Source organism: Cyanistes caeruleus, chromosome 10, assembly GCF_971803275.1.
Source record: "Cyanistes caeruleus chromosome 10, bCyaCae1.hap1.1, whole genome shotgun sequence".
NCBI classification, from domain to species: domain Eukaryota; kingdom Metazoa; phylum Chordata; class Aves; order Passeriformes; family Paridae; genus Cyanistes; species Cyanistes caeruleus.
Window position 1 is genome coordinate 23,610,878 of NC_141710.1, and position 11,533 is coordinate 23,622,410.

The 11,533-nt window shown below is 44.7% G+C and overlaps 1 protein-coding gene across 3 annotated transcripts in view; it reads right to left on the reverse strand.

Moving 5' to 3' along the window:
- The window catches only part of LOC111933286 (schwannomin-interacting protein 1), an 83,080-nt gene that overhangs the window by 59,676 nt on the left and 11,871 nt on the right, over positions 1-11,533 (reverse strand). For all 3 annotated transcript variants that reach the window (XM_086843243.1, XM_086843245.1, XM_086843244.1), the window contains exons 2-4: positions 9,744-9,808; positions 8,822-8,902; positions 5,957-6,131 (exon numbers count right to left, since the gene is read on the reverse strand). In XM_086843243.1, the coding sequence (XP_086699369.1) occupies positions 5,957-6,131; positions 8,822-8,902; positions 9,744-9,808 (321 nt within the window). The remainder of the gene's footprint in view (positions 1-5,956; positions 6,132-8,821; positions 8,903-9,743; positions 9,809-11,533) is intronic.

Sequence of the window (11,533 nt, forward strand, 5' to 3'; positions counted from 1 at the left end):
TGCTAAAGGGTGGCTTTGCTAAAAATTATTGGTGTGAGAGATGGGGTTGGGAGAAAATCTGAATAACTGCAGCATGGAAATCTCCATTAACACAGGATTTAATCAGGTTTCATTGAAGAGCTGAATAATTCCAACGTGTGAATGTCCATGAAAACAGGATTTAATCAGGTTTTGTTGAAGAGCTGGATAACTCCAATGTGGGAATGTCCATTAAAACTGGATTTAGGGAGGTGTTTGTTGAGGGGCAAAGCTGCCCAACCTTCCTCCCTAAAGCACCATCTGTGGTTGGGATCAGCTCCAGGATGAGCAGAGCAGGTGGGACATGAAGCACCACCACCAGGGCACCTCCCTGCTGCTCACTTTGGGTTCTTTGTTAAAATTCAAATGCCTTTTTTTACCCCCAGTGTGAAATTTTCACTCCCTTCAAGAAATTCCCAAAGAAAACATGGCTTTTTCCTTAAATATTTCCCTAAAATGTTATTTATGACTTCCTAATGACCTTTAGCTGACCCTAAGAAGTCATTTCACAGGTGGAAAATTGCCTCCAAAAATGGAGTTATTGAAACAGAGTCAGAATCTCCCAAAAACCAGAATAATGATTATTAGTTGCCTTAATTCCAAGCAGTGAAATAGCTCAAATCATATTTATTCCCACAAAAATGTACTTTTCCGGTGTATTTACTCTGGTAATTCATTTTACGAGCAGAAATCAATACTTTGCCCTTTGGGGGAAAAAATCTGGATATATTTGGGAAGATCCACTGTCCTGTAATAGACCCCATTAAAGAGCTGCTGCCACATTTCAGTGCTGATAGAACAGCTAAAATAATTTAATGGCTCAGGATGGGACAATTTCCATTGGATTTTCCCTCCATCCCAGTAAATTTCTATTAAATGTATTTTATATATCTAATTCCTACTGCTCTAATCATGACTTTATTGTCCATTACTTAAATTTCTTACATTTTCCCATTTTATTTTGGTCCTATGAAAATAGAATCCATTCCAGCCAGTGAAGATAATTCCTTGTGGGAAACCTGTGGTTGGAAATGTTCCCATCTCAAATAATTCCATATTGGAGACTCACCAATTCCCAGTCTTTCCTTGCCATTCCAAATCCATTCCCATTTCCTGCACTGTTCCAGTATTTGACTCTGGGTTGAGCTGTTTGATCTCTGTCATTGTCAGCGCTTGGGAAGGGTGACAACAAAAGGCCTCGTAATTTTGGATTTGCCAGATCCTGATATTCCCAATAATTCCTAGGAATTATTGGTGTGCTCTGCTGTGTCCTCATCTGTGCCCAGCTCTTGAGTCACCAACACTCAAAGCTGTGATCCCAGAGGGTCTCATTGGAAATTCTACATTTAAGGATATTTTATCTGTGCATCCTAAACAGCAGGAAAATAATGGATCTTCTCCAGCCTAAGGAAATCAGTCCATTGTCATCATTCCCAAAGAATTGCAAATGCCATCAGCAAAGCTTACTGCTCAGGGCAGAGAATCATGGAATTGTTTGGTTTGGAAGGGACCTCAAAGGTCATCCAGTCCCACATTTTCCAGTGTCCCAGGCTGCTCCAAGCCCTGTCCAACCTGACCTTGGACACTTCCAGGATTCCAGGGGCAGCCACAGCTTCTCTGGGAATTCCATCCAAGTCCTTCCCCGCCCTCAGAGGGAATAATTCCTTCCCGATATCACATCCACTCCTGCCCTCTGGAAGTTCCTCAGAAAAAAGAAATTCTGGATTTTCAGTGTGTTGCCACAGGGCTGGAGAGAAACCCCCCAAGAACTTCTGTGCTGGTGCAGATCTACTCCGCACCCCCTTGTTTAATTAAGCATTAAAGTCTTCATTAATATTATTTTCATCTGGGGACCTGGCTTTGTAAAAGGAAGAAATTTGTGGAATTTCCCTGCTGTGGGAATAAATGAGATATTGTACATAGAATTAACTTAGAAAGGATTTATAAAGGATTCAGCCAAATTTCCTGAAGCAGGACATAAATAAAAATATTTTTGAGACCTCTCATCGATACCGTGAAGCTTCACAGAGCTAAACCCACCCCAGAACTCCAAGAGCTGCTCACAAATGTCTCCAACAGCCGAATATTCCCACAGAAACATCAGCAGAAATGTCTTATCAGTGATTTTATCATCAACCAAGATCATTTCTGGATTGATTTTGCTGCTGTTAAACCACAAGGACTCAAATTGGCATCAATAATCACATCAGTACCAACCTTCAATACACACAGCATAAAAAAAGAATAAATTATTGGTGTTCTGCTCCCACCAGCAGAAAGGATCGAGAGGGTCCTTTTGTATCCCAGCAGTTAAAATCCCATGGGATAATATTTGTAAGTGATTTAAACTTGGATAATCACTAGGGATGTTTATGAACACAAATAAACACAAACTCAACAACAATTCTCCATAAAAACCCATTTATATGACATATTCCACGTTAGGCAACAGCACTGTGAATTCCCTGCTCACATTTAGAGATGAGATTATCCAAAGCCAATGGGAAGGATTGAAAACAACATTTTTTTCCATGTTCCCTTCATTCCAAGTGTTATCTGACAGCCACATCAGCGTTAATGTTTCTCCCCAACCCATCAAATACTTGATTTCTAATTAAGGCCTTTTCATCTCAGTTGGATTTGTCTCCCTCATCTTTAATTATGTTTCCATCCACGCTGCTCAAGAGCAAGGATTTGCATTTTTACATTATATAGAAACCACATTGTAAATATTTATCAGATGGTTCCCACTCTGCTGCTCATGGATTTGGGAATTCAGGCTCACAGGAAAGAGGGAATGTTCCCCGAATTAACACCCCACTGCTTGTTAGGATTTCCTTGCCTCCCACACATGGATTTTCCCTCTTCCTCAACTTCCCATCTCTCCTGCAGGTGCAAAACACACCTGGGAATGTCACAGACACCAGTGGGAAAAAAGGATTTTCCTGGGAGACCAAAGAACACACAAAGGCTGCAGATAGATTTTGTTCTATTTTAGCACCAAACCTTTATAAATCGCTGGGAAAGGTCCCAGCTTTGAAGCTGCCCCATGGGGCAGGAAAGACAAACAAAGTGGAGTTTGGGACAGAGGAGTTCAATCCTGCCTCTTTCCTCCACTGGATGTTTCTGTGGCATCAACTGATGGAGAAAGGGTGGGGAAATAACCATTCCCGGTTGGAAAAGCAGCTTTTGTGTGGTTACACCTCTTAAAAAAAAACATTTCTTGGTAGGAAGTTGCCTATTGGAGCACTTGGCTCAAGCAAAAAAAATGGGAATTTTAAGGAATCAGTTCCTGCCATTCTCATGAGCATCCCAATGATTTTTAGGACAGGACGGGAGGTCAGGAGTGACAGGGTTGGGGTAAGATCCCCATTAAAGGGCAGCGAGCTGGGAGAGGAGCGGGAGAACCTGGCGCTGTCCGCGGTGCTGAGCGGGCCCGGCCCCGCCGCTGCCCGCGGTGCTGATCGGCCGAGCACCGCCAGCGCATCCCGGGTGGCTCCCGCTCCTCTCCCGGGCAGTCCAGCAGGGTGGGAGCTGGGCTAGCACATCCTCCTGGACATGGAGTTCTTCCCGAGACCCCCCCGGAATGCTGCGCCCAGATCTGGTGTCCCCACGGTAAGAAGGACATGGAACTGTTGGAGCAAGTCCAGAAGAGGCCATGATGTTGACAAGGGGACTGCTGATCTTCCCCCGTGGAGACAGGCTGGGAAAATCGTAATTTTTCAGCCTGGAGTCTTCTCCAAACAACTTGTGGAAGTTGTCTGCAGAGCTCAGAGCTCCTTCCAGAATCTGAACGGGGATACAAGGACAGAGGAGAGAGACTTCATTGGGAACTGGAGTGACAGAACAAGGGAATGGCTTCAAGCTGAAGGAATGGAAATTTAGAGGGGATAATGGGAAGGAATTGTTCCCTGGGCACAGGGTGGGCACCTCAGGGTGCCCAGAGCAGCTGTGGCTGCCCCTGGATCTCTGGAAATGTCCAAGGCCAGGTGGACATTTCCAGGGAATGGAAAAGGGGCTTGGAGCAGCCTGGGACAGCGGAAGGTGTCCCTGCCATGGCAGGGGTGGGATGAGCCTGAAGGTCCCTTTCAACCCAAACCATTCTGAGATTTTGGAGGAAAGGAAGCAGAAACCCATCTAGGAAGGGAAGTTTGGGGAAACTTCTACACAGTAACAAAATTTAAAACATTTTCAAGGAAGAACATTATTTCAAATCTGTTATACATCTGTCTTCTGATTTCCTTTTAGCAAGAATTAAGATGCAAAAGGAAAACAAAAGCAAGTGAAGACAATACAGCTCCAGGCTGTGTGCTCCTCATCCCATAATCTGATCAGTGATCAATAACAGATATTTTCCAGTTAAAACAGTTAAAAACCTCTTTGTACTACACACACACACAAACCTTTCTTCGCTACAAAGCAGCAGCCAAAAAAGAATTCTCTGTTTCTCATCTCATCCCTCAAGCTCTGACATTCCACCCGTTCCATCAGCTCTCTCCATGGGGAAGGTCCGGGGGAACCCCGTGTTCTACCCACAAACACTCGGAGATGGAGCCATCACCTTCTCCCCACAAATACAGAACTCCCAGATGCCCTTACTGAACCCGCAGACATCCCAAAAGCGTCATTTTCCAAACGAGATTCGTACTGGAGGAGCTCTGGAGCACCCGCGAGCGTCCCTGCACAGGGTACGAGGGACCTCTGGTGGAAGCAGATTCCAGTGGCAGATAAACATTTATATCCTCATCTATTCCTCTAATTAAAGGAACCAAACCCCTTTAATCCATGAAACATCAGTGTCTAACCCAATATTCCAGCCCACTTTATCCTCCTGCTCTCCAGCTCCCAACTAAATATAAAGCAGTGCCCTCAGGAATATTTTATTAAATTCTGTCAAGCACCGTGTTCCAAAATAAACCTGCTGGAACCAGCTTCGCTTTGGGCCTGGATCAACACCTGGATCAACACTGGAAAGTGTCAAATTATCCCCAAAATTCCAAGATCAGGGTTTTTATCATGGAAAAGCTGTTTGATCAGTGCCTTGGGCTTTACGAGATTAAAATCACTCCAACTTTGCAACTGAAGGTAGAATTAAATTTATTCAGCTTGCAGAACACCACTGACAATGATTCCCAGATTTTTGTAGGGATTCAGAAGACACCAAATGTTGTCCTGTGAGTGGCAACATCCACGGACAGTGAGGATCCAACCAACCTGTTCCCTCCTCAGAAGCACAAGACACTTCCTGCACCACACACCACACCAGAATTCCTGGAATTCCTGAATTATTCCATGCACTGCAGTCAGTAATTCCTTGTTCTTCCATCGCAAAGCTGAAGACAACATTTCCAGACTCCGTATTTATTTATTTATTGTCCTAAAAATCCCAATTCAGAGGCAGTCACAGAGCTGTTTGTATTCCAATAATGGGACCTGCATTTGGGGTTTATTTAGAGTCTCCTTAAAAAGAGAAATGCAGCCTCCAGCCATTGGTCGAGCCGGAATATTTATTCCAAAATCAATTTAATTTTAAACCCCTAAATCAACTTCTCCAAGTCTTTTTTAGCAAGTATAAAAATCAACCAAACAAAACCAAAAATCAGCCAAGAAAACACATTTCATTGTAGGAAAAGCACCACAGATTGAGGATTTTTTGGGAACACAATATCCTAAACACACAGGACACATGACCACTTGGAAACACCTTTTTTCCAGCAAGAACACCTCCAAAATCTGCTGGAATCCAGGTCTGATATCCACACTCACACATCCTGATGAGCCTACAAGAACAATCTCTGCCTGGAGGCCATTTGAGACACCCCAAAATCCCTTTTTAACCCATTATCAACATGGTGAACCCACATCTGAGATTCCACTTATCCCAAATCCCAGAAAAGAAGCCAGCAAAGGAAAAAGGAGGAATTCCAGCCGGACTCACGGGGGTGCTGCTGTCGGAGAAGGTGTTCATGCTGACAGACCTGCTCATCTTGCCCGAGGTCAATGACGTTGGCGACGTTGGGGACGTTGGGGACATTGTTGGTGACGTTGGTGACATTGGGGATGGGCTGTGCAGGTCCTGACGCTGCAGGTGCTCACGCCACGCTCGCTGGATGCTGAGGGAACAAAGGATTTCAGTCCAAATCCCTGGCTCAAAACATTGGGATTGGGGGGTTCCTGTGTTTAGTTTTCCTGGCTGGATGAAGATCACGTGGAGTTACCTCTGTAGGGTTTGTATAAGGCACCACTGGGATAATTTAGGGAATTTATTAAGGAGAGTCAGGGAATTCTGGAGTGGTTTGGGTTGGAAAGGATCTTAAAGTTCATCTGGTTCCAAACTCTTTCCACGTTCCTCAGGGTCCAACCCAACCCCAAAACTTATGGAAGTGATCTCAGTTGAGGCCATCCAGAAGTTGGAATCTCTCCTACATCCCATAATCAAAATAAGAATATCCATTTGTTCGTTTAAAGGAATTAACAACCTTCTACTTCCTATCCACATTTCAGATTATAATTCAGATACAACTGGAATTTGAGAGCCAGAGCAGTATCATAGAATTATGGAATCCCAGAATGGTTTAAGTTGGAAAATGTCATCTCATTCCATCCTCTGCCATGGGCAGGGACAATTTCCACTATCCCAAGTTGCTCCAAACCCCATCCAACCTGGCCTGGAACAATTCCAGCATGCACAACTTCTCTGCAGGATTAGCTCTTTGTGGGATTTTAAGAGCAATTGAGGGTTTATTCACTGGGATGACAAATATTTCTATTTCTATTTCTATTTCTATTTCTATTTCTATTTCTATTTCTATTTCTATTTCTATTTCTATTTCTATTTCTATTTCTATTTCTATATATTTATATTTATATTTATATTTATATTTATATTTATATTTATATTTATATTTATATTTATATTTATATTTATATTTATATTTATATTTATATTTATATTTATATTTATATTTATATTTATATTTATATTTATATTTATATTTATATTTACATGTATTTCTGTTTTAAAGCAGGAGAATAGACTGAGTTTAAGCCATAATTACCCTCTTAGAAAGCTCCCTGAAAATGGATTCTTTTATCTGGCTTTTTTTTTACATGACCAAAAGCTTAAAAGACACTGGGTTTTAATTTGAAACTTCATGTCCTTTTAATATCTTAATTTGCATTAATATTTGAATAGGCTGGAAGTAAGGCAGTGTTTGCTGGATGGAGGCGATTCCTCCTCCAGGGCTGGAGGATCCATGCTGGGAGACGCTCCAAAAGGAATCCTGGACTCTGATAAATATGTGGGCAAGTTTTAATTATTTAAAATCAAAACTTTTAGAATAACTGATCCCAGGAGAAACTCCATAGGATGTAATGTACAGCAAAAATTAAAATTATTCTAGAATTCCAAGGTTGATTTAGGATACGAGGAAGGATTTTTTTCCATGAGGTTGGCGAGGTGGGAGATGCCCCTTCCCTAAAACCACCCCAAGTCAGGCTGAGGAGCCCTAATTAAAGCTATCGCTGCTCAGGGCTGGAATAAAAGGTCTTTAAAGGTCCCTTCCAACCGGAACATTCCACGATTCGGTGGCATCTGGAAATTCGGGAGCTCATTCCCAAGATCATCTCATTCCCAGAGCCCCGGGATGCGCATCCCTCCCTTCCCGGCGGTGCACTAGGTGTCAGCGTGCGCCTTGGCTGAGTGCCGGCACTCCCTGCTTCCCGAGGAAATCCCGCTTTTCCCGAGCCTCGGGGCTGTGCTGCCCTGCTTCCCGAGGAAATCCCGCTTTTCCCGAGCCTCGGGGCTGTGCTGCCCTGCTTCCCGAGGAAATCCCGCTTTTCCCGAGCCTCGGGGCTGTGCTGCCCTGCCTCCCGAGGAAATCCCGATTTTCCCGAGCCTCGGGGCTGTGCTGCCCTTCTTCCCGAGGAAATCCCGCTTTTCCCGAGCCTCGGGGCTGTGCTGCCCTGCTTCCCGAGGAAATCCCGCTTTTCCCGAGCCTCGGGGCTGTGCTGCACACCCAGAGCAGGAATTCTGCACTTCCAGGGCTGCTTTTTCCAGGGGATCCCTAGAAAACTGATGGTGGATGGGAAATACGCCATGGAAAAGACTCTGTGCTGCACTTCCCTCCTCTGGCTTCTCTGCACTCATGGGAAAATCCAGCAGATTCCCAAATACTCTTTAGTTACACAGAGGAAATGACAGAATTAATGCAACACTGATGTTTAACATTTGCAGCTCGGTTCAAGGGGACTCTGTGTGGTTCTGATTCATTTCAGGATGCTTTGGGTGGGAAGGGAACGTAAATCCCATCCCATTCCCACCCCAGCCATGGCAAGGACACCTCCCACTGTCCCAGGTGCTCCAGCCCCAATGTCCAGCCTGGCCTTGGGCACTGCCAGGGATCCAGGGCAGACACAGCTTCTCTGGGAATTCCATCCTGGCCCCTCCCAGCCAGGAATTCCCAATTCCCAATATCCCATCCAGCCCTGCCCTCTGGCACTGGGAGCCATCCCCTGTGTCCTGTCCCTCCATCCCTTGTCCCCAGTCCCTCTCCAGCTCTCCTGGAGCCCCTTCAGGCTCTGCAAGGTCACAATTTGATCACCTTGGATCCTTCTCTTCTTTCCAAGTTGAACAATCCCAATTTTCTCAGCTCCACATGTTTAAACATAGAGAACTTCATTAATTTGCTAATTGGAAGCTGTTTTATGCAGTTACACAGAAATCCAGGATGGATCCAGTAGCTCAGGAATTGGACACCCTCAGCTGCATTCCAAGACAGACCCAACACTTTTCCTTACTCACATTTTCACTTTGGATTCCAAGGGCTGGAGGTCGATAGGATATTCCTGGATATTATTTTCTTCATCCATGGCGAGCTGGTGGCTATGGGAGAGGAAAGGAAATGAGTTTAACGTGTTCCCGCCTGACATTCCTGAAATCCTGTAAAAGAATTCCGGAATCTGGACAAGAACAAACAAGAGCTGCCGATCACAAGGTGTTGCTGTTTTTGAAGAAAGTTATCTGCGCTTTTGTGTCCAGCTCCCAACAAAAAAAATGGGAATTTGGATCCAGTTTTCCAGTGGGAACTTGCTTGAATCCCTGTTTTAAATCTCCCATCTGCCACAGCTCCAGGGACAGGCACAGCCAGCTAAGAGCTGCTGTAAATAATAAAAAAAACCCCACAATCCTGGCAAATCTAAGAGATATTCCTGCTAAATTAACTTCCATCCATCCCCACGGCCACACTGGAAAAGCTGGAGAGGAAAATGGAAAGGAACAATGGGAATGCTGGCAGCAAATGACTTACAGCAGCAAAAGCCACGTGGGGGGTGAAGAGTAAATGCTTTGTAATAAATGATGGCTGAGGAATTGCTGCTGGGAAATGATGGCTTGAAGAAAGCAATTTGAAAATGCTGGAATATCCAAATCCAGCATCTGGGAACACTGCCTTGGATGGGAGCAGCAGCAGGGATTGAGTGGCAGCTCTTGGCTGGGAAATCTGGGAGATCAACCTGTGGAGTTGTTTGGAGACTTTACTGGGCTCTCAATGGTGTCGTTGTCAGAAATTGTCCTCCTGTAACTGAACATAGGGATTGTCTATGGGAGAAAGGAGAAATTTGGGATATTGTCTGTGACAAAGAGGATCCCTCAGCAAAGGTTTCACACCTTGGAAAATCCATTTCACTTTCTCATGGGTGAGATATTTTGGAAAAGGTGCGTTTACCTTCGGAGCGAGTCTTTGCCATCATTGCCCTGTTCCAGGGTGTGCTGGAGCCTCCTGAGTTCTTCCTGCAAGGACAGAGAGGAAAAAAATTCAATATTTTTATGGGAAGCCCTTGGAGATTCCCTCTCAGCCTCAAGACAAATGAAATTTTGAGTCAACCCCGAAACAAAACCAATCCCTCAAGTGCCACCTGTGAGATTTTAAACCTAGAAATCCATAATAATGATAAAGAAACCGATATTTTATTGATAATCCAGCACAAGATTGAAAGGAAATATCAGAGCTACAAAAATAATACGCAGAGTAAAAGAGGGAAGTTTTCTTTCCCATCCTGGGTGTCTTTGGTTCCAGAGATGATCTTGGGAAAAGCACCAGCTCCTGCTTCTAGAATCTTTGTTCTGCAATCAAAACCTATTCAGGCTCTTAATCAAGAGATTTCCAGTCTGCACCAGTTCTTGTTCCAGCAGCAGAGGTGGCACCAGGGTAATGTGGCAGATGAGGAGCTGGGAATCCCCACATCCCTGGAAAAAACCATCCCTGGAGTTCAGCACGGAGGTTTGGCTTAAAAAATGGAATTTTTCGGAGGCACAGCTCAGTTCAGAGATAACCACACAACCTTTCCTTCTCCTGCATTTTCCCTCTGGCAGTTTTTCCAGCCTCCTCCAGAGCTGAGTACAGTAATTTAGAATGTGAAAACAATTTGCAGTTGACTTTATCCATAGCTCAGGGTGCCAAAAGCTGCCTGACTTCCATAAATCACTGCTGGTGTTTGACATCATTTTCTATTAACCCCGGGGTGAAGACTGAACACAGAGCAAAAAAGCAAAAGCCCAAATTGGTTGTGACGTTTTTGACTATTCTGAATTAAACATGGCTGGGCAGAGCCTCTAAAAGCTGGGATAAAAGCGGCTCTGGAAGGGGCACAGTGAAGTTTGCATAATTGGGAAGAGGAGGAGACAGGAAATCGATCCTAATTCCAGTTGGGCGTCATTAAGCGTGGAATATTGATCCGTGCTCCTGGCAGCGGGATTGATGGAGCTGCCCGTGGTGCTGAGCCCATGGAAAAGGGGTTGGAAAGGGGTTGGATGCTGCAGGGACACCGAGGGGACAGCGACACCCCCAGCTCCACATCCCACCCGGAGCGAGCCGCCTGCAATCTCCAGGGAATTGAATTGGAAGGGATCCACGCTCCGGTTGGAACCCAGGATGAGTTACTGTGACTCTCACTGCCCGGATAAAACAAATGTGTTTTGAAACTTCCTGGGCTTTTCTTTTCCCTCCTTCAGCTGGATCCAGACGTGGACAGGGATTGGGCAGCTCCAGACATGGAGATACTGAGGGAAAAAAAATCCAGGGAAGCTTGAGGAGCACATTCAGAGCAACCTGAGGTGTCTTTCTTAGTCCTTAACGTGCTCATTCCACTTACCCATTAATTATTTTTCAGCCTGAGCATACCCAGCACCCTGGGGTTCGTTAATTTTATATTTTTTCATATTTTTTTTATTGCTTTAATTGCACGACACACTTGAGTCTGGATTACTTTGGAGAGGAGTATGAGGAGATTGGAACGCAGGAGGGGTGAATTCCAGCACGGCAGGGAGGGGGAGGCAGGGGGAAAGCTCACATGACAGATCCATTTCTGAATTCCCAGGGGAGGGATTTTCCCCAGAAAAAGCAGGAAGCTCTTTTTATAGCTCCTGAGCCTGATAATTTTAGTGACAACAACAGAGGAGTGTTTGAAAACCGAAAGGAAATCTATTAATCCAATTTTCAGCTTTTCAGCATGGGGG